Below are 26,841 nucleotides of genomic sequence, written 5' to 3' on the forward strand. Positions count from 1 at the left end.
ACAGCCCTGCTCTTTTAAGTTTTATAGCAACAGAAAGGCAAGTGAACAGCGGACGTGCTGAATGCCCCGAGGAGACAGATGGAGCAGTCAGATCAATCAATCACAGGAGTTGGTTAGAGAAAACAAGATTCCAATAAAATGAACTAGTATACAAAAACAAGTACAAAGCACATTCAAGCCAAAGAATACTCAACTCAATAAAATTCACCAAACAAATTTCATATGGATCATGTTAACATATAATTGCGTTAATTATAGATCTTTTACTCTTGAAACCCAGGCATGACACGCTGAACTCAACACGCATTCAACCTGGGTTTGACCCATTCATGAAAGTGCTGTCAAAGGTTAATCCCTCGGCATCACCGTTTGGAGACTTGATTGCTCTACAGCAGATCCACACCTCACCTCTAAACCCCATGATTACACCGACTTACATTACACTGATAACCAAAAAGTTAGTGTGTCAGTTAAGTTTTTCTCTGGGATCCCTTGTTTTCTAGTAATCTGTATCTTGCTTTTTATCTTAAAAGGAATAGTTTTAACACATACTTATTTGCTGCTAAAACAATAAATATCTTTGCAGTAAAAACGGAGCTGAAGCTAAGACGTGGTTAGACTAGCTTAGCATTAAGTCTGTAAACTCTTCCCGTAGTTAAAAACTATGCCCACCAATATCTCAAATGCATGGTAGTTAAAAAGTATCTTGTTTCTTGATGTATCTCTTCACAAACACAAATGCATACCTGAGTTGGATGTTATCAGCCCATTAAATGGCCATTATGAGTTGTTTTTTTACCTTATAGATATGGGCCTGCCACAACCAGACCAGGCCATGACCAGTTTGTTAGGTTTTAGTTTCATTTGGTTTAGGTGCCTACAGCAAGTGGTTAGGTTTATAAAAATATCATGGTTGGGTGTTACAATCAATTTTACTAGCGACACAGGCCCAGGTCACCTGAGTGAAGTCCTGTGTTTGTTTGAACAATCGACAACTGCTTTTATGCTCTTTATACTATGTCTCCCATCAAAAGGCTGATAATGGCCTTCTGAACCTAATAATAGGTGTGGCAGGTCACTTCTAATCCATGTCTATGACATTCATCACTACTGATAGCTGCCATTTAATGACTAATGACAATTACAGTAGTTCAAAAGCAAAACAACAACTTGTAGATCTGGAGGAAATTAAGTGTATATAGACACACCAATTGTTCCATCACTATCCAGTATCCAGATTATAGAGGACTTTCTCCAGTCAGCTTATTTCTTGAATGTCATGTAAACAAGAAACACGTTTTCCATAATTGGGGATGGGGTCTGGTTAACTTGTACCACCAGATTTGTTTCGACCTCATCAGCATAAAGTGTTTATCGTAATTCCGAAGAAGAGAGAGGTGTGAGATAGAGAAAAGTCACATAAATCTAAGAAAATAGACAGAGAAGTTCAAATTCTGGCAACCCGGTTTTAGCAGTGCATGTAGAAGTGTTTTTAAATTACCAGAAATGTTGAAGTATTGCTTTTAGTTTTGTTGTGTAGTTGCTCACATACATCTCTTAAACTTGAACAAAACTGTCATGAAAGCTTAACAGTGGTCAATTTGCACCCAACCCTGGTTAGAAGGAAGGTTGGCATGTTGAGACGTTTGTAATCACCTAAAATCTTGGGTTTCACCCACATTTCTGAATTCTATAAAAGGACAATTAATGTGTCACGTGATGCAAAGCGCTGCCAATTATTATATTGAGCACAGAGATTTGTCATGGGATGGCTTCCATCCCGTGACAACATTAATTTACCTGCAGAGCCATTCATATTCTATGACATTTCACAAGTGATCGCTTCTCGCCACAGTGTATCCATCACTGCTCTACGCCAGCCATTTAGGAGAACTCTCCACTTTATAATGAGAGGGTTTAAACAGCACACAGGTGCTGTATCAACTGTATCAATAGCCCGGTTTGAACGATGTTCTCGCTTTACACCACAAGCGGGGCAGTGACCTCTGTGAGCTGTGAAGATACTCTGACAAAAATTTGACTCCTTGCTTCATTGATCGCTAACAAAGACTCCTCTTTCTGTCAATCGGTCATGTGATTCTCCAGAGCAGCAGGAGAGAGTCACCCTTTACCTTTCCTCTCTCATTTGCCCTCCCCGGTCTCTACTGGGAAACCTCACCACCTATCTCTCTATTCCTCTCGTTCTAAATTTAACATACGGTGAGGATAACGTACAGACTATTATTTTACACTTAAAGCAACATTAACCCACAGCAGATGTCATTATTCTCCCATCTCAATTTACTGCCAGTGGATTGTATATTATTTCATGAATGAAAAATTCAATATGAGGTAACTTTGTCCCACAATCAGTACATCTAGTGTAGAGTATTATAGTATTCCCCACCGTGAGTGCTTGAATGGTTCCTTCCCTATTGATCTCCTTGGAAATAGTGAGGAAGATATATCACAAAGATGAATAGCATGGGTAGGTCAGATAATTAGGTCAGCAGCTTAATGTTATATTCGGTTTCCCTAAGTGCTTAAGAGATTCTGAAGCAAACCACACAGTTTCAATTACAGTGTACTAGGAGGGATTGTTGGTTTCAATTTTCATCTCAGTTTCTCCGTCACACCAAAAACATCCCAACACAAGATATACACATACTCGAAGGAATGGTAAATTGGTAAATATATTAGCTAAAAATACTGGTGGAATATTTGTGCAGTTTGTCGTCTTTTTCCAACTTGTTCAGACTCCGACAAAAGAATGCTGACCTTAGCTGAAGTCAGGAAAATCTCCTTGTGTAACGACTTGTGTCAAGGCTAGTATAAATAAACTGCGTTATCATTCAAAAAGTAATTAAATTTACTAACAAAGAAATGAGATTCTATCAAATGTATTGCAACTTCCTGTTGACGTGCAGAGCTCTGGCAGTAAGTTTACAGTTCGTGTTGCGCCATTTAAGCATGGATGTATAAAGAGAATTGGATACAGCATTGGAGGTAAAAAAGTTTAACTTTCATGTGAAAAATTACCTAGAGCTCTGTCCATGCATTACACATAGGGAGGGATTAATTTGCAAATAAGTTGAATAAGTTTAAATAAATTTAACATTTAGACCAATTATTGCAGATTACCCTAAAAGTGTTCATCTGTGGAAAAACATGTCTCAAAAAATGTGTTTTGTACATGAATAAAAAAAGACACAAATGGGACAGAACAGAATTTGGACACGGATTTTTTATCAAGCTGTACGCATTTTCTTTGCAATGAGAGACTCAAAGTAAGGAAAAAAAGTATTGTGTATTTGTGCTCTAGATGGTTTTTACAAACAATTTTCATCAAGATTTTTCATTTTTACCTACATTTTTTAATATTTACAAATAGATAGAATAAAAGATAAACTCCCTTTAAATAATCAGCCCTGTGCAACTGAAGGGTTTTTTTTTTTGTTTGTTTGTTTTTAATTATTAACATCTGTTTAACATAGGTACAAAATCCAGGGAGCTACGTTTCCCCGAGATTTTTTTTTAAAAATATCGATTCAGTTGTTCAGTCACAGATTGATGGCACTAGTCATGAATCATGAATCTGTCATGCATCACAATATAGCAATGTGCTAATCAGCTCCTCTGATGGAGTCATGGGGAATGGAAGGAGTGAGGATGAAAATGAGCAACATATTTCTGTAAGCTAACGCCTGAGACTTTGTCAGAGTATAATTACTCAGCAAAAAGGGATTTCACTTGTACTCAGCTCTAGCCAGGGTCCTTGGTTATTGCCTGGGCAAGGCACTGTGAAACACCTTGGCCAGACCTCTCTTTTTCTCTCTCACTGTGCTGTAGTGTTATAACACACTCCCACATTCACACTGCAAAACTGTCCTCGCGCAGAGATGTTGCTACAGGCTCAGGGACCGTCATTAAAGCACCATGTAAAGCCTTAATGATGCAGCAGAGAAAAATGTCTATTACACAGAGGAGTTTCCAACAAAAGCACTCTGGACAAGATTTACTTAGAAAATGGCACAGAGCAAATGTGCATCGAGTTAACGTTCAAGTTCATGAACACAAAAGAGAAAGGCCTCCCAAGAGGGACAGCAGCATCAGTTGTGCAATACTGGTTGGAAGACACTGACTAATTATTTTGTCCTGCCGATAGTGGCGTGGAACTTATCTATGCTCTCTTCAAAGCCAAACTCCATTGACAAAAACAGTAATTACAGTAGTAAACCTCGCTGAACATGGGAGCTGCTGGTCTACCGCTGCCTCCGTCGGTTGGTTTGTTTGTGTTATTGTTTGACTTTGGTGTTTTTAAGGTTTATATCAGAGTCACCAAAGTCACACATTAACACAAAGTAACTGACTGAAGTTGCAGTAGACCAGCAGGTCCTGCGTTCAAAAAGGTAAAATTACAGTTTTTGTCAATGAAGTCTGGCCTTTGAGGTTTAGCAAAAAATGCATGTGTTCAGGAAGTACTGAGCATAGAGTTATTTGTGGAAGGCCGCAAAACTAAATCATCCACTGCCAAAAATAGATTTTAGGAGCTGGGCTGGTTATACGAGCGCTATTGGAATATACATACCATTCAGTTATTTATAGTGTACTTGGGGCAGAGACAGCGCAGCAGAACATCAGGCGAATTAAAATTGAAACTTAACCGTTCATTCTGCTCAGTCTTAAAGATTACTTTAACTTTTAAACAGCTCCGCTCATCCTTCCATGTGATCTGATCAACTGTTGATAGATTTAAAGATCAATTATACATCCTACAAGTTACAAACTGCTGCTGAGGAAAAAAAACACATATGCTGTCATTCTGTGGGAACCACTACATGGGGTAAGAAATACATGATTATTCTGGGCGGTGAAAAATTCCTTTAGGTCATTTCTTTTATACCATTATTGAGGTTTCTGTAAAATAAAGGATATTTCACATTTAATTTCCCACCACTACCACTTTTGTGGCTTGTGCAAATCCAATCAAAATAAAACTATTCTAGTCTAACTACTGATTGAAAGGTGGAGAGATGCAAAAATGGCCATCACAAATTGCATAACTTTAGTAAATCCAGCAGAATACACAACTGCCATTAACATAATCCCACCTATTATTTACATAATCCTCACCTAAGCACATGCCACAAGAGGACGAGTGCAAACACGAACGCAACTGACAGACAGCGACTCTATTGTCCTGTTGCCAGATAGGACCAACCTACAGGTGCCCAACCATCTTGTCATTCTGACCTCCTCTTTCTTTACTTCCTTCAGCTTCTTCAACACATACATAGCTGCAAAACAGAAGGCTGAGTAAATATTGTCATTTTTGAACAAACAAGCGTCCAAAAGAAGAATAACAATGCCACTGTATATTGATGGGAAAACGTTGTCCAAATTTGGGTGACAAACTTCCCACTTCCCACTTTCTCCATGCAGCAGAGGCATCAATCAGTCTTCACATCACATCTGGTGATTCTCTGTCTCTCTCTTAGATACAATACACTTTTATTTGTTAATTTCTGATGTGTTTTAACATTGGTTTTAAGCCATTGCATAACTATTCTACAAGTAAACTTTAAAGGAACTCTGAGGAGAGTTGAGTCTATTGAGAGCGTCACAAAAGGCAGCCTTGATGTTTGGTCTTGGAACCAGTGAATCGTGACTCTGTTGCTATAACAGCAGGTCTATCAAAGTCAGTACTTTGCTAGACATTATTACAGAGCAATTCTTGCATCATCACATGTTGGGTAAGATGTTGAGGCCTGACTGCAGATTAACTTGTTGGCTGTGAATGTCTGGCAGGTTTTCAGAGCTCTGGATGTCTCTCTTGTGTGTATGTTCTTATGTCAGTCTGTGAAGAAACGTGAGGACAAAGCTAACCAGCGCAGTAGCAAGACGACAATGTTGGCATGTGGTTTTTGCAAACCACACAGCTGATGGTGGATCATGTGTCACCCGGGCAAGACTACTGCAAAGAACTGTTTGAGACACAAATAAATTACAAACCAAGTTGAGTTTTAGTAAGTCCTTGCTGTGTTTCTATTGGCTTTTTAGGTTCCAAACATGAGTGTTTTGAAGCGAACTGTCTGTGTTTTTCCAGTTACTTTTTAGGCTCCAAACATCTGCGTTTTGTAGTGACTTTTCTGTGTTATTTGAGCCAATTTTTGTGATCCAAACATGGGTGTTTTGTAGCAACCTAACAGTGGTTGTTCAGGAGCTTTTTAGGCTCCAAATGTCTGTGTTTTGTAGCGACCCACAGTGTTTTCCCATTAGCTTTTTTGGGCTTCAAATGTGTGCTTTGTGGTGACCCATCAGTGGTTTTTTTTTCTGCTTTTTTTTAAAGTTTTTTTTTTAGGTTTTCAGTGTGTGCACAATGCCATTTTAAGCTCTAAAGGAGGGTGTTTTGTAGCAACCTGCCGTTTTGGGGATTTTTTTGTTATTGTTTTTTCCAGCTGCTTTTTAGGCTCTGAACAAATATGTTTTGTAATGTCTCGTCCGCTGGGATCATGGCACTATAAGCTGTTTGTTATTTTACCAAGGAATTGCTGCTTTTCCTGCCGGGATTATCAATCAATCAATCAATCCTTTATTCCAAACTCTGGGTCCACATAAAAAAAAAGGACAAAACATCACATACACTAAATAAAATAAAATCATGTCATAAAAATAGTTCAATAAATGCCAACAAAGAGACAACTACACCAGTGTCTCCACAGCTGAGACTGGTGACGTGTTGTGCTATACCTTATGTCAGTTCTGTTCCCAAAACCAGGTACTTTAAGCTAAAACACCATCCTTTCCTTGTACCTAAACCTAACTGCACATTAACCCCAGCGTTGTTGGAACATAAACTTTCAACAAATCTGTTACATACATAACATAAAATACATAAAATGTTACATAATGGTTTTCAGAAATGTAAGATGTCAACATTATTTTTTGGCGATAGGGTTGAGCTGACAGACCACATGTACTTCAGACTGTTTTTCACACAGGAATATAAGTTATTCCTATCGAAGAGAAGAGAAGAGAAGAGAAGAGAAGAGAAGAGAAGAGAAGAGAAGAGAAGAGAAGAGAAGAGAAGAGAAGAGAAGAGAAGAGAAGAGAAGAGAAGAGAAGAGAAGAGAAGAGAAGAGAAGAGAAGAGAAGAGAAGAGAGAAGAAGAGAAGAGAAGAGAAGAGAAGAGAAGAGAAGAGAAGAGAAGAGAAGGAGATTTTGGTGTCACTGTAGATCCACAGCCATGCATCAATCTTCTTGGCTTTCTTGCTTGGCCTCGAAATAGGTTCATATTTTATGCAGGACAAATAATACGGAATAAACTCCAGAAGCATTGCATACATAATGAAATAACCTCCTCCTCCTCTTTGGCATGCTGCTGCATAAAAAATAATTGGAAGAGTGGACCACACACACATAGACATGCAAACATACTCTCTCTCAAACACACACGCACTACAAAGTGTGACCTTCAGGTTTGATCATCTGCAATGCAGTGATTAGTTTTATTGGTGTGGAGGCAGACTGCATTGATAAGACTTTTTCCCCTTGCCCATATGGACTTCACATCATCTTCACATCATATGTCGCAGAATGTCAATCACACTCACACCGTGAATCCATGTGATATCAGCCTGAATGTCCTGCATTTAACCCATCATGATATCTATACAGCCTTTAAAAGGACAACAAGATTAATAATTGTAATTATGTGTAATTATGTCAAGACTCTTAACCAATAGCTCCGCAAGCTTGGACTCACCATGCTCTCCTTCAGTCTTTAGTGCCTTGCGTAAACGCCGCTCCACAATTTTAGCAAAAGCTGCTGCCTCCATATCTGGCTGCAAAAGCCTAAATGGAGTTCTCTCAATGTATTTTGACGAAAATTAAATTTAGAATATCCATTGCACTGCTGCTCAGGTTTTCACACCCCTCATGATGTCCCACAGAGCTTGACACAACCTTTTAACCCAATCACACGACCACTTTCTTCCCCATACGTCACCTGTCACCTACTTGTGAAGACCCCGCCACCATTTCCCGACCAGAACCTTCCAACACGCAGATAACCATATCCCACAGATAGCACCGACACTTCAGCTGGCCGAAGGTAAGAAATGTCAAGTGCTATTGTGCAATGGCTAACAAGAGTGCTGCAGGGATGACATTTTTCTATAGGCCAACTACGCTTATGTCTCTCTTTTCCCCTTATCAAAAAATCTACTGGACTTTTGCATTGGGTTTTGGATCACTGCAGAAAATAAGCTCTGTATAAAACAAACATTTATAAAAAATACACATTTTGTTCAGTAAGATTCACAAATAAACACAACTTTCGCATAAAAGCTTCAAAGTTCAAGAGTGGGGTATTTACTGTTGCATTTTTTTGTCTGTTCAGCTTGTGTTAACCACAGACCTTATTAAAGGCTTCTAACCAAAAACCTATTTAAAACAAAACACTGACTTTGAGATGAGGGAACCAGGACATGCTAAAATGCTAATGGGTTTCTGGGTTATAGGATTAACTACTGAGGTTCTGTATGGTAATTGATGAAATGGCCACTTGTTTATTGCCTGCATGTTATGCGACAGAAATCGAGGCCGTGCACGGAGTCCCCAAACAAAAAGGACTTTGGAAAAATGTTGTGCAGCTGGTGAATTTAGCAACATGTTTGTACTGAAGTGTTTTTACTATGTCCCCCGGTGCTGTATCTGTCTGCTCTGTGACACACTGTAACTGAGTGCTTCGCCGTCTCTAGCCTAGTGTGTATAACTGAAAACAACTGGCCTTTCTGCGCAGAGAGCCGAGCACTCACCACCACAAACAGGTTACTTAGTCACTGCCCACCCCATCATCTGCCCCCCTGCTCCCCTCTCTCTGTGTCGGAATAAAGGACAACAGCCACAGGGGGAGGACCAGCCTAAAACTGTGGGAATTGAACTTCAAGAGAGGGATGTGCAAGTACAAAAATAAGAACTTCCAAAAGGTCATCATAAAAATGTTGACAAAGCTGTGTAAGTGCCCAGGACAAAACACGAATGCAACAAATTGTTGGGCTTGCCGGTTGTGATGAATGAGACAGAAGCTCTTTGGCTAATGCCTCTTTTTTTTTTTTTTTTTTTTTTACAGCAAAACTGTTTGGAAGTGTTTCACTGCTCCCAAACAATGTACACAAAAATGAATGCATACGGAGAGTGAGAGAGGGAGAGAGACACAGAGAGAGAGAGAGAGAAAGCGAGAAGGGGAAAGACAGAGGCAGCAGCAGCACAATACTGCCTGCTGCACTGCAGCAAAATCTACACAGCATACCGTAGCCACCACACAACCTCCAGCACTGCACAGAACAGACCCCTGTACGGAGGGAGAGGAGTGATAGAGTGATAGACAGAGTGAGGGAGACAACGTGCATGTGTGTGTGTGTATGAGACTGGGAAACACAAGACAATTGAATGAAAACAGAGGAAGCAAAATGTTGTTTTTGTTGTTGGTAAGTGCTTTTTCTTAGATATTCAACAAATTACACAAAGCAATCACATCGATCAAAAACCTGTGTGTGTGTGTGTGTGTGTGTGTGTGTGTGTGTGTGTGTGTGTGTGTGTCTGCGTCTGTGAAAAAAATATGCATGAAACGTGACATACTGCAGTTTGAAAGAGTCCAGAGCAACACAACAAACAATGGATGATGCACAAAATTAGGCCGATTTCCGCTTTAAGTCAGGATGCAAAACAATAAAATGAACACCTCAAAGCCTGTGAGTCTGTTCTGTTGCAAAGCTCTGTGTTGACAAAATGTTGAAAAGTCACCTCAAACAGCTGCTCATTAGACACAGCTCCTGTAAGCGGGTATTCAGACTGAAAACAGCGCTGCGTTAAATGAATGCAAGAATGGGGGGGGGTCATGTTTTTTCAGGTACCGGTGGCAGTGAGACAATAAAACAACATCCAGGAAATCCAGTTTCAGTAATAGATCCCTGACTCTGATAGCTTATCATACACCGCAATACTGAGCTTTATAATGTTATAAGGAAGGATTTTACTGCTCTGGAAAGTTATCGTGACAGCAATTAATTTACTTTTCCTCATAATGAGGTATGGTAAACTATAGAGTTACAAAATAATCTACCAAGAATTTTTGCTTTTAGGTGTTTGATTGGCACAGCACCTCTATGGATGTCACATTAAAGATGTGCCAGCTTTTACTTTTTTGCAGAGAGACCCTGCATTTTTTTTTTTTTTTTTTTCCAGCAACCTCTGCACTCTGCTGCACCGGCAATCTGGCCTCATTCAAATAACAGAGAGGGCGGCACATTGCCTCAGCAGTCAGGCCGTTCTAATGCACTGATTGTACGCTTTCCTAAGAAAATTAATTCACAACAATTCGTACATAGAGCAGGTAATCATGGGCAAGTATTTGAGGATAACCCATGCACTTAGGAAGGCTGAGATCACCTGACAAATGCGCTAAAGGGAATGAAGCAGGAAGCGGTCCTTTAAGGAGGCAGGTTGTGGTGGTGGATGGATCACAAAACACAGGACTGCACTGCAGGAGACCAGTGTTCAGAATCATGAGAACTTTGATTAATTTCAAGGTACGTTGTTAATATGTTTTTTTTCCTTAAGCTCATCACAGTAACTTTAAGTGCGTAACATCATTTGTGGAGCACTGATTCATAGGATATCATAATAATCTTTGTGTTAGAATACGCTGCAGCAGTAGAGCCACAACGATTAATCAATTACTCGTTGACTATTGAATTATTCACCAACTAATTTGATATTTGATTCACTGGTTAAAGCAATTTTTTAAGAAAAAATAGTCATTATGATTCCAGCCTCCTAAATGGGAAAATGTTCTGGTTTCTTTACTCTTCTATGACAACAAAATAAATCTATTTTGGTTGTGGATATCTAGTCAACATTTTCTGACATTTCTAAGACTAAACAACTAACCAATGAATTGAATAAAATGATCAACAGATAATCGGTACTGAAAAAATCATTAGTTGCAGTCCAACTCAGCAGAACTTTCTGCACTCTGGGCTAAATTATTGCGAAAGGGGAAAAAAAAAGTTCATCAACCACTGGATATCTATCACAAACCTCAAAGTGAACTTCAAAGAAATTCAGCACAGGACGCACCATTCTGAGTGGCACATTATCTTGGTATCATGAGTGGCTAGAAAGAGATACAATAACTCTCTTTCTAGCCACTCATGGTATCTCAGATAGTCACTCAATATCATACTGAGGGACCATCACCTGTCTACTGAGACACCTGAAAAACACAGAGCGACACTGCAGCTTGGACCAAGAAATTAACAAGAGTACAAAATGCTCCAAAACCAAAGCGTATTTCAATATTTACTTTGGGAAGAAATGCTGATTGCCATGGAAGCAGAAAAATACAGTATGTCAGAGCAGGTCACAGCCTGAGGGAAAACAGCAGAACAACAAACTGTACTAAGCTCCTTCAAATTCTGACTCCTCTTCTGTTTATTTATCTCCTTTTTCGTATATATATATTTTTTACAATGTCTTTGTTGAGGTTATTCAATTATAACAGATACTACATATAATTTAACAGTCTTGGTTGCAAATATGGTATACCATGAAATGAAACCAATAGCAAAACTAACAAAAAAAACCCCACAACAACCCATCCTCTGTCTTTGCTTTTATTGGTCTTTATCGACCTTTTGTTTGAAAAAGTCCATAAAGCTCGCCCAGATACTTTCAAACACTGCCAGTTTTCTTTTGGTAATATATGCTGGTCTTTCTACAGCAACACATGTTAATTATTCCTTAATATATTGTTTTATACTTGGCTTGTTCACATCTTTCCATCCGTTAGCTATTGCTCTCTTAGCTTATAAGACACACAAGTCTATTAGCGCTCAGTCACTCTTCTTGGTAATAAAAATCACCCTTTTTTGTACAGTTAACACCATTACACGCAACAGGTAAATATATGTGCAAACCTTTCTTGTCCTCTTTCTTAAATTACACTGCGAACCTTAAACATACACATAGTCATAATAAGGTAGAGAGAGAAAGACAGAAAGAGAGGGAGAGAGCATCCTTCACAGCTTATCCCATCAGTAGGGACCACATGATGGACAACAGTAATAAATGAGCTACAGGCCAACAGTGAGTCATGAAATTATATCAGCAATCAATCATAATCAAATCATTAAAATGTACTTCCAGCACAGGCAAGACGCAGGCCAAGCCGACCTCGCTCTGTGTTTCCCTCCACCAGTCCTCAGCGCTCTAAAACAGTACAGCAGCAAGCCATCACTTTAGCAGTGTGCCTCTGGCTGTATGATTTGTAGTAACACGGTGGCTCAATAACACACACAGACTGAAGACACACCAGTGTGTTCAGTCTGGTGTGTTTGATAAAGGTTAAAGACGCCACATTCCTGTCATCGGAGCCACGGGGAACGTGACCCAACCTTCTCGCCGTACAGCGCAACAACATGCTAATGTGACTGCATCATATTCCAATCCTAGATGACGGCCTGGAAACAATATCACTGATAACATGGACTCACTGTCCTCACTCTGTCAGCCCTTAAACCCCCGTCGCTGCTGATTTTTCTACTTTAACATCAGGTGAAACATTAACAGCCTCTATTAGCATATAAATAAAAAAAATCTCTTTTGTCTGAATCAAAATTACTGTATCAGAAACTAATGACTCCTATGAATGTTGATTTCTTGTTGCTCGTGTTGTATTTTTGGCATTATCCACTTTCTATAATCCACTCCAGTGGTTTGTCAGATTCATTTTCTACAGAACTTGTTTATTTTCTGTGGGATTTATTTCATCTCATCTGTATATTTTCCATTTCTTTTACTTTGCATTTCTATCAGACCCCATCAAGCATGAAGTTTGCAGACTGTCCTCATCCTGTGTACCTGCTGTGCATCATGTTCTCAGAGCTGACTCGACTGTTTATGATTACATCCTCAAAAGGAATAATTCAGAACCAGAATGAAGCACTTTTTTGCCACTTGCTTTGAGTATTATCTGCGGATTAATAGGAGCTTTATACTATGTTCAGAGTATATCTAGCAGCTAACAGCACATACAGTGTTAACAACAGCAACAGTGCTGACAAAACTTAGGTACCATAAAACTTCAATTAACATCCCAGGCTATTATTTGCTTAAATTACTGAACTCAAAGAGCTTATATTTGTGATAGGCGTTTGGATGGGACGGCCTTTTAATTCCATTCACACAAAACTTTTCCTCAGCAAAGATGGAAAATACAATCAAATTATATATTTTTAACCTTTTGAGACCTAGGCAAATTGGCTTTATTTTATTCAAAAGCATGGGAAGACGTTAATGAGCAACAAAATTAATGACCCAGAGGTTAGCACCCTTTGAACAAAAAAAAAAGTTTATGATCAACTTTGAGTCATGCCGCAGCTTTGGCAACATTATGCTACTTCTTTGACTTCCCCTTTCCTTCTTTGTTTAGAGGGAAAAAAAATAACATTTCATCCCGCTACCTTGAGGGGAAGTCATAGTCAGAGAGTCTGAAAATATCACCATGAAGATAGTGTATTTTCTTGCCGAAAACTATACAGGCCTACGGCTTGTCATGCTGAAAATGCATGTTCATAATGTCACTAACTAATTACACCTTTTCCAAATAAAGAGATTAAATAAACATTATGACCCATATGTTCTTTGCATGCACACACATTAGCAGTGTACATGATTAATAACTGGCGACACTTCTAAAATATTTATATGGAAAGTTAATGAAGACTCATTAATTGTTGTGCAATCGTTTCACAAAAAAAAAAAACAATACACTATAGTATATATTAAATTACACTTTCAGGAAAGTATTACTCAAGTATTTGATACATCAATCCAACTTCTCGCCTCCTGACACACATTTCAATACCTTAACTCAAGGCAACAGGTGAAACTGAATACCAATACCTGTGTTCTCTTTTTTTCCCCAAAATTTTAAATCTGTGCATCACTGGCTAGAGCTCATTGTAATCATTGTTATGAATGGCAATGTCAGGGGTAGCTAAGACAATAAAAAGTGAGTCAGCTGGGTTGACATGACTGAAAATAGGCCTGTGAAACTTACAGTGGAACAAGTGGGAAATCACAATAGTTGAGACCACTTATGTGCACGCATCAACGCACTCATCCATTTAAACACACCTCACAAACACTTGTTACTGGTGCATTAATGCCTCCCTTCAACAACCAGTTCATGGGGACTGTTCATATCTGTTTGTCTTGCTGTAAAGCTTGGTCATGTAACATTAATCCATTTTGAATTTATATGCCTTATTGTTAGAGCCTACACAACACACACCTTCACAAGCACACACTTAGGTCAAAATCTGCGGCCAGAGGGTGGTCTAATGTTTGTGGGCCGATTGACAGAGCGACCTATAAAGCTGCTGGTCGTGGCTCACAAATGCAATTTAAAAATGACATTTACAAAGAACCTGTATTTAATGTTGACTGGTCACACCATGGCCAATACCTGGTCTACTTAATAAAGTCAGAATCATTTTCCTTTAAAAATTAAATTTTCACGAAACTGTTATCTACATCATCTACAAAAATAAATACCTCACATTTCTGGATAAAGCTACCTGTATGCATTGCTAAGTCCTGGTCATCTTAGGTGACACCGTGATGACGGCCTCCAGGAAAAGACATTAGCAAGATACTCTTGACATCACTCAAAATAAATTGGTGCATGCTGCCTGGAGGATTTCTATCTGCATTACCTTTCAGGCTATTTACAATGATGTGGTCTTCTCAGCAGCAGCAGCTGCATTAGAACTACAGTGTGACTGTACTGGAACTGTGCCAATGGCTTTGGTGAGCTGCTGGTCATAAAGGAAACAAAACCAAATACACTTGTATTGTGGTAAATTGTTTGTTTTCAACACGAGCATAAATCAATGTGACTGTGTTACAGTAATACACATATCTCTGTAAGTTATAAAACCACAACATTACTTTGGCTTGGATCCAGATCTGGGATAATACTGGAGAGGAGAAGAGAGGAGAAGACTGTTGCTGTAGCATGAGAATAGAAGCAAAGAACAACTAAAAACAAATTTGTGTGAGAGTATATGTACTGAGAAAGGTATAAGAAAATAAAAAGCCTTGGGAGATGGTGGAGTGAAAGTACAGAGAGCAAGATAGTGAATGTTGAAAGGCTAAGCAGCTAGTCTACAGGAGGCAGAGTTTAAGCCATACATTGTCTAAAAACATTGAGTGTGCAGTCAATCACAGGTTTCTTTGAGGCACTCTAAGGTCTTTTTGTCAGTTTTTGGGAGCTTGAGTAGATTCTGAAACCTGTATCAGTGAGGAGGAACATCATGTTACGACTGCCACACATGGATGTCTAAAGAGAAGGGGATACGGCATTGGAGAAGGGGCTTAGTTCATTCCTACTGAAGTAGTACAGTGGCGCATAGAAGCCAAAAATGTTGCAACTTCTAGACTTTATAATCCCAATAGTGAAACAGGTCATTTAAGACGGATTGTCTTTTCCTGACACAAGAAATCAAACAAAAGTCAGAGACTGTGTCATATGAAGTTGCTGTGAGATGTAAATTCACAACTTCTCAGCAGAGGAGAGAAGATACTGTTATCTCAGACACAGCGCAGAGTTCCTCCCCCTCTGTGCTGCTGCCTGCATGTCCACAACAACCTGTGTGAAAGCGTGAAAGGCAAGAGCACTCACTCTGCAGCAAAATATGGGGAGCAAACTGTCCCCTGACATACACTGCACTGCAAAGACTAACCAAAAAACAAAACAAAAGAACAACTGCTCAACTTGAAGCAATTTCAGCCGACTGAGGAGCATCCAAATTCTGATTCTGAGGACTTTCAAGGGACAGCCCTACATGCGGGGGACCCGAAAGTTGTAATAACACAGTTGGGCATCTACGAAAATTCACTTTGAAGCCCTGTGCACTGTCTGGGGGGCCTGCAGCAGCAAGAATGAAAAAAAGTTTATGGTTAATTGCAATGAATGGCGCCTTCTTGCATCAAAGAAAAACAGAAAAAATGGTGAATGGTCAAGGATATCAAATCAGGGTGAAAATGTGTCCATACAGAACTGCTCTTTACGGAAAATCTCTGTATTTTCCATCAATGGGCCATGTCGATAATAAATCACAGCTTTATGCCTCTGATGACCACTCAGATCACACCTTTGCAGCTTTTTAGATTGTGTCATGTTGACTTGTATAGCTTTGATTATAGCTCTCTGTGGTTTCTTTCAACAGAAGCTAAATACTCCCTTTAAAAAACATCTCCACTATAATCATGTCAGCTTTCATCTATAGAGGAAATGTCAGTGGTGAGAGGATTATTTAAAGTTCTTAACACTGGGTCAGCGGTGTTGCCACTGACTGAAGACAGCGCGCGAACACAAGGAGGACGCTGAGAAAGAAAGTGCAAAAATTCTTGAACGTTTTGTAACAGTTTCCCTCCATATGCACCTGATGAAAGAAAACTATAGCACCATAAAACTATGGCATTTAAGTTCTTAGAAATATATAGAAACAGGAACAAGTATGACGTTCAAATACTCATTCATAGTAGCCACGACTGTGTGGGAGTCTGGTGCTGGGACCAATTTCAGACCAGTTCTCACTACATTCTCTAAGGACCCCACTGTTGCAGGTGAGTCACTGATCTCAAACAGAGCAAAGTTTGCCTCCTGCTGTTGTGGTTTCTGAGGTTTGGATTTTTACAGTGAATGAACAAACTGCCATAAATAATGTAAAATGGGTTATCGTCACAGAAAGGGAATATTTTGTGCCTTCTTTTTTTGGTTTACTGGAAAACAAATGCATATTTTAGAATTGCTGAACATCCTCTCCATTAAAAAATACACTTAAAGATATTTTTATAATGGACAAACAGTCACTGCACAGCACTGCACCACTGCTCAGAGTTAACCATTTAGAACTTTTGTTGTTGCTCTGATAAAACAAAATTTTCAAAGAAGCCATTATGTATTTACCAGAAAAGCCTACAGAGCCAAAGTCACGACATCATGTTCGATCCTCTCTGTCCTGCTGTCATTACAGATCTCTCTGAACTAGCCAAGAGCCCTCACTTCGTCATGAACCCCAGGGGGAACTTAGACCATGCAGCAAAGTATCGCTATATTTTAATTTCAAGTATTGTTTTGTATTATATAAATTATTAATATTGCAAATATAAATTTATTTATTAAATATCCCAAAATGGTCTACAGCAATGTTTCCCTACTGGTGGGTCGCGGTCCAAAAGTGGGTCTTCGGTCTATTCCTAATGGACTGCAAGTGACTTGTGAACGTGTCAAGTTTGTGAGAAACTCACTTAAGAGGACCCCTTTGTAAATATGAAAAGAGTATTTAAGCCAACAAAAATACAGCAATTCTTATTTTTGGGTGATTGAAAGCAAAATTTTAACTATTATATTATTTATTATTATTTCTGCCAATAGATCCCCTTAAATCCTATTTATTAGTCATTTAAATGACACTAAATATAATTAAAATATTAAATTATATAGATTATTTTTTAAATACCATCTTCATTTAAATATATAGAGTAAATTACAACATACTGCTGAGTAAGGCTCCTTTCTTAGGCTGGATTTTTAGATTAGTGTTTTTATAAATTACATGGGACTTGAATGAGGTTCTCATACTTCTGAAACAGAACTTCAGCTCTGTATGGTTATTCAAGACACTGATCTGCTAATGTCACTGCATTGGCCCCTGATACCAATGACTTCTGATTTTATTATTTATTATGGTATTCATTACATGGCATACTGACTGTAGTGGCATCAAAACAGTATTGATTATTTTGATTACATTACATTACACTGAAGTGTCACAGCAATAATTGCATTCCCTAAACTCTAAGACAAAAGCTCTCTCTTGAGACAAAAGCTATTCACACACCCATTAAAATGTTCTCATCTACTTTTTCAATGTTGACATCAGAGGTATTTCTGTCACGTTAGCATGTATGTTTTTGTTATGGGGATGAACTTCAAAAAAGGTATCCGATCTCCTGTACAACCGCGCACAACTGTTCAAACTTTTGGTCCCGTAAATCAATAAGCTCATAGTCTAAGCGCGTTATTCTCTTTTGCTCTTCATCTCTCTCTCTCTCTCATCACTTTGTCACTTTATTGTAAAATCACAGCACAATGCATCATCAGCCCTCAGCAGCTCCAGCAGAAATCACAGCAGCTCCACAGCAGTTAAGTGTCCAAATCCTCTGCAGTCCTGGTAGTGGTGAGCGTCAAGACGAGTCATGTGTTAGGGAGAACCTAACACATGACACACACACACAGACACACACACACAGAGACACACACACACACACACACACACACACACACACACACACACACACACACACACACATACACACACACACACACACACACACACACACACAAACCACACCTTCACTCACAGGAGTGTGGGATATGTCACACAGCTCCTACTATTAAGGGCAGAGGATGAGCCAAATTACAAGATGATTTATGAAGCCTCCAGAAGACACGGGGAAGAAAACCATGTGGGGAAAAGCACAAGTTATACTCTCCTGCTGTGATCACTATTTTGAGATGTACCTCAATTTACCAGTGTTCCTAGAAAATAATAGAGCTTTGAAAATTATGTATGCCCTCATTAAAGACAGCTATGAAACTACTGAGGTCAGTAACACCAGGGAGTCCTTGAAATGAATGTGATAGTAATTTAAAAAGAAAAAAATTAACTTGCACCTGTGTCTTCAATTTTAAGATGAAGTTATTACAAGTAGCACATCCGCTCTGAACTGCTTCTCACTGTATGAAAGCCAGCTTTAGTGAACGAGAAAATACTGGGACTAATTAGCTCTACACTGCAATATATCCTTATTTCCATGTCTCATCTATAGATCATCAACCACTGAAGATGTTGAATGGTTGCCAGTGACATACAGCTTTAAATTTGTAGCAGAGATCAGAAATCAGAAATACTTTATTGATCCCTGGGGAAAATTGTGGTTCATTACAGTCACTCTGATGCCAGCATAGAGAATTATTGCAAGTAGAGGTAAGTACAAGCACAAGTATATAAAAATAGAAATGTAAAAACAGAAGTACAGTAACAGTAAACAATTAGCACAGTATGTATATATTTAAAAATAAAGTATCTATAGTATGCTGAGTATATGAGTGTATAAAAATGTAGATGTTAGAAACACAGCAATAGGCAGTTAGCACCAGTATGTGAATATTTAAATCTATATAATGTATTTAAATATGAATATATAACATAGCCCAACCCAATCTCCAGAATAAATGTTACCATTTAGTGCATTATTGCAAACAACGGATATGTAAGAATTGTGCATTACTATGTCAAATACGTTGAAACTTTACTTTAGGAAACGATAACAGACATTTTTAACAATTTGTGTAATTTTATTGACCAAACAACTAATCGATAAAAAAACTGACAATGAAAATGTTTATTAGTTGAAGCCGTGTAGCCCTATGTGACTAAAATGCCATCTCCTTTATCATTTGAATTATTCAGCAAAAAAAGTTGAACCTAGCTAAACTTTTGCCGGAAAACACAAACAATCATCCAGCACTAAATGACGATACAGTGAAGAAAGCTCATATTCCTGGTAGATTACCAACGTGAATGCTCTAGTTTTACTGTTTACCTCAAGATTAGCGTGAGCATAAAGAAACTGTTGCCGTGATCATTTTTCAGAGTCTTAAAATCCTGTGTAAGAGTATTACAGACTGCAGTGTTTTGGTGTTTGAGCCTTTAAATGGATAGATCATTTACTCAAACTGGACTTCCTGGGTTGTATTTCATGGCATCACCTCTACCACTGGGCTGTTCTCATCCTTAACCCCATCTTATACTAGCAATGACCTAAAATGATGTTTAAAGTCACTTCAAAGTAATTTCTGGTATCGTTAGATTACAAATTAATCTCAGTAAAGCATTTAAGGATTATGGTCAACATATCACTCACAGTCTCAACAAGCAATTTAACCGACTTTATATGACTCAAAATGATCGAGGGCGAGAAAATCCAAAGGCCTGACAATTGAGAAACAATTCATTGCATTGTATGAACTTATTCATTAAAATCTGACAAGAACGTGTCAGTGCCCGTCAGCAATTTCATCCCTCTGGGTCAAACATTACCTTAAACAGCCACAGAAACAACGCTGGTGTCAGAAACTGTGAAAAGGAAAAAATGCCATCTGCTTTTGAGCATCTGAGGTTTCTCAGTGTGACTGCTTAAATTAATACTGCTTGTACATTGCATGTAGACAGCCTAATAAAACAATACATATAAAACATTCTCTCACAAAGCTGTCTTATTCTGCCAAATCAGCATCCTTCACAGTAATCACACTGTGATTCTCATTCAGCCACACAATGTTCCTCACAGCAACCTTTCAACACTGCGGGTAGCAAACTGTATCTATGACTCAAACCACAAGGCAATCAACTAATCATCGCTCCACACACAACCTCTACCTGTAGTTCACTCTGTGGACATTTCTGTGGCCTTTAAGGCTGCAACAAATATGCCTGGTATTCAACACCTATCCTAACACCTACTTGCTTAAAGCAGAGAGTGTTGGTGTGCACCAACGTTTTGAGCAAAGCAGAAATGACATATTTTTAGCTTCAAATGTTTTGACACATTTTTCTGGGAAAGGAAGGATGCATTACGTGTTCTAAGAAAGAAAGGCATAAAGACATAACCTTTTAAAACGGTTACCAGGGCAATCACAGTTTACTCAAAACGACAACATTACCTCTAATGTCTTCAATCTACTAAGAGCAAGTAACAATAAATGTAGCCTTTTTGCACCATTAGCTAGAAACACACGAATCCATCCTCTGTGTTTTACCTCCATTTGGAAAGACTTACAATTTTACCGTGTTATTATCCGATATGCAAGCCAGTATTGACCCCGAGCTGACTGAAAATGGATAACATTAGTCAAGTTGGCTTTGAAAGCAGACAGATCAGGTCAAAAACAAGCTCTCAAATAACAACGTTCAGTCTTAGCTCTGCAAAAACTGACTCCTGTCTAGTTTGCGTAAGCTTTTTTTTTACAGTACACACACACACAATGTTTCAACCTGCAGCCACAGATTTCTTTGGACAAGCCATAAACACATCACTGAGTACATTTACATGCACACTTATATTTCCCTTTTATTTCTTTTGTGACAATTTTCTGAATTGGATATGGATCATGTAAACAACATATTTCATTTGGATATTCAAAATTAGGCATTTTTCTGAATGAAGCATCTTCTTATTAAGAGATGTGGGATATGCCAAGATCATCAGGGTTTAAGGGGCATTCTTTAGACATGTATACAGCGCATTCAGAGTATGCGTCTCAAAATTTTGTGACACACGACCTCTTGCCTGTTTACTGTCAGCTCTGTGTGTTGCACACCAACTAGCCAACAGTTTGCAAGACTGGGTGAAAGATATATGCCTAAAGGAAAAGTTTCTGGTGGGAAGGAGACACAGACCTACTTTAAAACATTATTAAAGACTTGAATATCAACAGGTTTTTGGATATGCACAAATATCACATTTCCAACCTATTTAAGAAGGTGGTTGAAGAGATAGAAGAGGGAGGCTGTGTTTGCAAGCACCAAGAAGTCCGCCACTGATGAAAAAACTCTAATATGATGCAAAGAAGCAAATTATAAGAGACTCGAGGCAATGCATGTTTCCATCTTTTGACGTAATAAACGACATACAAGGGCATGTTAATCTGAGTATGCATAGCTGTATGTCAACAGAATTATAAATGGAACATTAATTTTCATTAGCCATGTAAACATCTTAACAGGAATATAGTCTTTTTTGGAATGAGGAAAAAATTGAATATTTGGTGCAAGTAATCATAGTCACTGACATATTAGAAACTTTAAAATTTATATATCAAACTTCTTAGCAAACAGTTAACCCTTTCAAAACTGGAAGATACAGTGAAACATTCATTTGTACTACATGCATCAGGCGACTTGACAAATGTATGTCCAATATTAAATATCTGTTTAGCTCTGTTTTGGACTCTACCAACTGGGAATATCTGGTTGCTATCAAGCTACTGTGTCCACCAGCTAGTTTCTAAGTTTGTCCGTTTTATGTTTGGTGCTGAGCAGGAGTACAGTGTAGTTTTAGGAACAGTTTAGTACTTTTTCGCTACTGCCTGCTACTACTGATGCCAATGAAAACAGTGAGACTGAACCAAAACAGTAAAGCCGTGGGCCATAAAATCAAAACAATAGCTGAAAGACGCAGAGTCGGGGCATAACTATCTCTGGGTGCATCACTGTGAGCAACACTGTCATACTCATAAAGTCATTAGATCCATTGTTAATACAAAGATCTTGATTACAGCAGCTTTAAAGCCAATAATACAGTCACAGTTCAAAGCTGAAATAAAGACAATAGAGCATAATATCACTGTTTTTACGGCACAACTCCATGATGTCTTTTTCCAAAAGTGTAAGATGTATGATAAAGACATGTCATTACGCAAAGCATCAGTGCATTTTCATTTATGCGTGCACAACCCCAGTGATAAAACTAATTACAAATGTTTAACATCAGAGTATCAGACAAACAAGAGATGTTATCCATCCCAGAACCTGTGAGAGAACTGATCCATTTCACGGTGTCTCCCCTTCAAGTGAACTCCCATCAGGCCTAACCTTGAGGGAACAGAGAGCAGCTCCGTGCAGCCATCCACCTCCAGTGGCCAGTCACCCTTGGAGGCACCCTGCCAGGACCGCATGTCCCATCATTCCTCTCACCTCTGCAAACACGAGCATCTGGGAGGTATCCAGAGCATCCTGGGAGATGCTTCATGTAAATTCAGATTTATTTTCCACAGCGTTAATCCTAGACTTCCACAGCCCAATTTCTTTTCTTGCCCTCCTTTTCCTTCTCATTCTCTCTATACATACACTGCATATATATACATTTGCCCTCCTGTCTGAGCTGATTTGTATGTAAACTCAATTGTCTCTCAGAGGGAGGTAGAAAAGCAGCCAGGGACTTGAATCTCATCACCTCTGCAGGTCATATTTCTCAAGAGTAGGACAGAGAAATTAATTCACTGTGGAAACTGATGATGCTGCTTCCATTATCACGCCCAAAAAAAGATGAGAGCAACACAATGTTTTGTTGTTGACCTGTGACATGCCTCCTGCAGCAACACATAACTTCTTCCGTAGCGTAACAGTAATCACAGTATTTCTGATTTTTTTTTGCACTGCCATGAGAAGACAAACAGTCAAGGTTGAAAATTAATTTTGCTTCATACTAATGCCGCACATGTATCCTCTCTTTCTGTGTTCAATTGCATCGGGAGGATGTGTGCACTCTGAGCTATTTTTAGAAACAAAAGGTTCATCCATGTGACACAGAGTCCTGTTTTTAGAACGGCCTCTATAAAAAATATTTGCAAAACTTGTTAACTGTGATATGCCACGGTCTGCATCAGAAACACCACTGCAGTTTTAGCCATTTACAAACTTACTGCAATGTTTCTGTATGAAACCTAGCAACATGCCGCTGTGGTTGGAGGAGGATATTTTTAGCCAGCCCTGCTGTTATTCTAATTGTAGGAGTTCTTGTTTGAATCTTACCCATCCCCTTTAATTACACTGCTGTTTCTTTGTTACCACAATTTAAACTAGCGTGGGTATGTTGCACAAATGAATAAAGCATCTCTTAACTGGAGAAAAACCCCCAGCCCCTTTTGAGATTCTCAAATGGGTATGATTTTGGGAAGAGCTGAATCTGAGATATATTGCTCTTGCTCTGAGGTGAGAATTAGATGGAGAAAAGACACCAGCAGCATAAACTGAGTTATTAAAATGCATATGTAATTTCAGATTACACTATGGAAGTCTCTGCTCAGCAAAGAGCAGTGCAAAGTAAGAAGAATATTTTACACTGAAATATTCAGAATTCAGAAACTTGATATGACAGCAAACACAGCATTTAGACACACGAACATGCATTTTCTGAAGGGGTCATTCAATATGCTGGCACAGTCAAAAAGGTAATAGCAGACTAATCATGAACCTGTCAACTACAGTTGAAAGCCACAGATTGTATAAACACAAATTTTTAAAACTGTTGCCATTATCCAGACTAGGGAAGTTCCTAACAATTAATTTCCATGACATTCAAACAGAAGTTTAAACCTTTGACAAATTAACTAAGACAACCAGAAAACAGTAAAATTTAATCTGTAAGGTTAGACATTGTCAAAAAAAGAAAAAAAACGGTATAAATCATAAGAGCTCTTTAAAATTGTACACATTTTTAATAACCAAATTGTATTTTAAATGCCAGTGAAATATGTGGCACTTGGCATGACGCATTGTGAACATTGCTCATTATCCTGCAAAACATGACAACAACTGGCTAAACTAGTAAAGCACGCAGAGTGAAAATCTCCGCTAGGTGGCCACCCAGGCTCATCGCAGCCACTCTCGGCAATTCTTGTATTCGAAATACAAGAATCGAGCAGATGCGCCACAGCATCCAAGGAGCAAATACAAATACACGCCATATCGAGTGTTCTTCAAGGGACTGTATGTGAAATAGGCTTTAAAAGGCCTACCATATAATTATGAGGATGAATGCATTTTAAATGACTAAAACATAACCAGAAATCTTTGATCCATGTCATTCATAACTAAACTTTTAATAGTATTAACTTTGTCTGTAGGCTTCAGCACAACAAAGTATGACAAACACAAACACAATCGAACAAACCAAAAAAAACGCATTGGTAGAGGGATGAACAATAGCAAATGTTTTTTTCCTTAATCAAAGCTCACAGCAATATATTGCATATACTTTGACAGCAATGCATAGCCTATCAATCAATCAATTAAATTTCACATATTAACCCTAATCTCTACTTATGCATTGTTTTTATGATTTTATCAGATACAATAAATTTACATCCACAGATTTCTATCTGAATAGTGTATATGTTACAAATCAAAGAAGTTCCAGAGCTCATAGTTTCCAGCACCAGTTCAAAGTATTAGTCTTAGTCAGTATGGTTGGCTGGGCCAGAGACTCAAATTAATAATTTTGGGTCACTGCTTCCTGTGTGTGAGGTCAAGCTACAGCTTAGGGTTAAAGCTCCAGTATACCCATGGAGCAAACAAGAGCAATACAGCATTACAGTGCTGAAGCTTCGGTTCGGCCTCCTGGCTCTGTCACACACAATAAAGCTGAGTTTCACTTGATACGCTATGAACCGTCCTCACGTGGATGGCTGGGTGTTCTGTGACCTGTGCTGTCACTCTGCTGTCAATGATCCGCTGCTGCGCTACTCTGAGGAAGCCACCTACTGACTTCACACACCCACTGCAGTTCTGCTCCTTCAGCAACCTGGCTATGTCGTCCACATTTACAGCGTTCAACGCTTTATCCAAGTACAAAGCCAAAGAAATGTCAGTGAGCACTCATCAATTGTGTGTCGTTATTACGTGGCGGTTCACAACTTAACTTTTTCCTCTAACGTTTACCACCAATTGCCTTCATTAGATCCCTGTCATTCAACGCAGCTATATGACCCTTCCAATGACGTTCACAAAGTTTTAAGATGACATCTATGTGGTCATTTGCACAGTCATTAATGCTACTCAGGCTTCGGGGTGAAACTTACTGCGTCTCCATCCCTTCCACTCTGCTAGTTCATCACTTAATTGCCTTAATGAAGAATGTTCACTCAGAGACATGCACCAATGCTGGCACATGAGAGTGAACATTCAGGCCAGTTGTACGAGACCACCAACCCTGCCGACAAGCTACCACAGCTAAAACAAGAATTTAGCTAAAAAACAGTGATTGTGTGCAGTTGTTGAAACTTAAAAATTACAAGTTTAATCAAATCAATCTTTCTATGTTTTAGCAACTTCAGTAAACTAAGTGCTATATGTCTGTATTCTGTTGGTTGCAAACTAGTCAATCATATTTTTCTTTTTTTAAACATGTTAACAAAACAAAACTTGCAGCTAGAACTTAATCACTGGCAAAATCATATTTGTGATGATAAAGTTAAGTCAGACTAACTTGGTTTACTGAAGTTGCTAATACTTAAAAAGAACAAGGTAATTCTCCACAAAACTCCACAAAATTAGGTAAATGCAGCTAATTGTTTTAGTAAACTTAAGAATTAGATATAAAAGCATAATTTAAAATAATAGTTACATTAACTTTCCTTTTTTAAAGCAATTGGCTTCAAAAATAATTTTAAGTAAGATCAACCTCTCAGACTTTAGTGTATTAAGACTAAAAGGCAAAAAGCAAAAGTACAGTCTTTACATGAGACATGTTGTTGTGTGCTACAACTCTGACCCAGCTTCATTTATATCAGAAAGCAACGGTTCAAATTATCGAAAGACTCTTGAGGTAAAAGTGACAGCTTCTAAATAAGAATATGGAGGATTCAAAACTATGTCATTTCAATACCATACTCTAGTACCCATTAAGCTAAGCAGAAACAAAGCAGTTATGGCATCGGGCTTCCACATAAACCCATATGGTATATTTCAACAAATACTCTGTGAATATATCACGTCCATCAAAACAGCTTAGACGAATGCATCACCACTTAGTTTGAAATAACCGAGTGAAGATTTATTTTACGCCCCCATTTCTGTAGATTGAGCGAGATAGAGTGGTAAATGAATTTCACAATGCAAGAAATTTGAAATGGATGCACAC

At 38.6% G+C, this 26,841-nt stretch overlaps 1 protein-coding gene across 2 annotated transcripts in view; it reads right to left on the minus strand.

Annotated features, from left to right (window-relative positions):
* Positions 1-26,841, minus strand: part of fgf14 (fibroblast growth factor 14) — a 141,985-nt gene that overhangs the window by 109,760 nt on the left and 5,384 nt on the right. Inside the window, exon 1 of one of the 2 annotated variants that reach the window (XM_042495081.2) lies at positions 7,766-7,974. The exons of the other annotated variant lie outside the window; for it this stretch is intronic. Coding sequence (XP_042351015.1) covers positions 7,766-7,838 — 73 coding nt within the window. The 5' untranslated portion in view covers positions 7,839-7,974. Of the gene's footprint in view, positions 1-7,765; positions 7,975-26,841 lie in introns of those variants that run through there. 2 annotated transcript variants of the gene reach the window in all.

This window comes from Plectropomus leopardus, chromosome 10 (genome assembly GCF_026936395.1).
Source record: "Plectropomus leopardus strain MGB_pleo_1.0 chromosome 10, ASM2693639v1, whole genome shotgun sequence".
NCBI classification, from domain to species: domain Eukaryota; kingdom Metazoa; phylum Chordata; class Actinopteri; order Perciformes; family Serranidae; genus Plectropomus; species Plectropomus leopardus.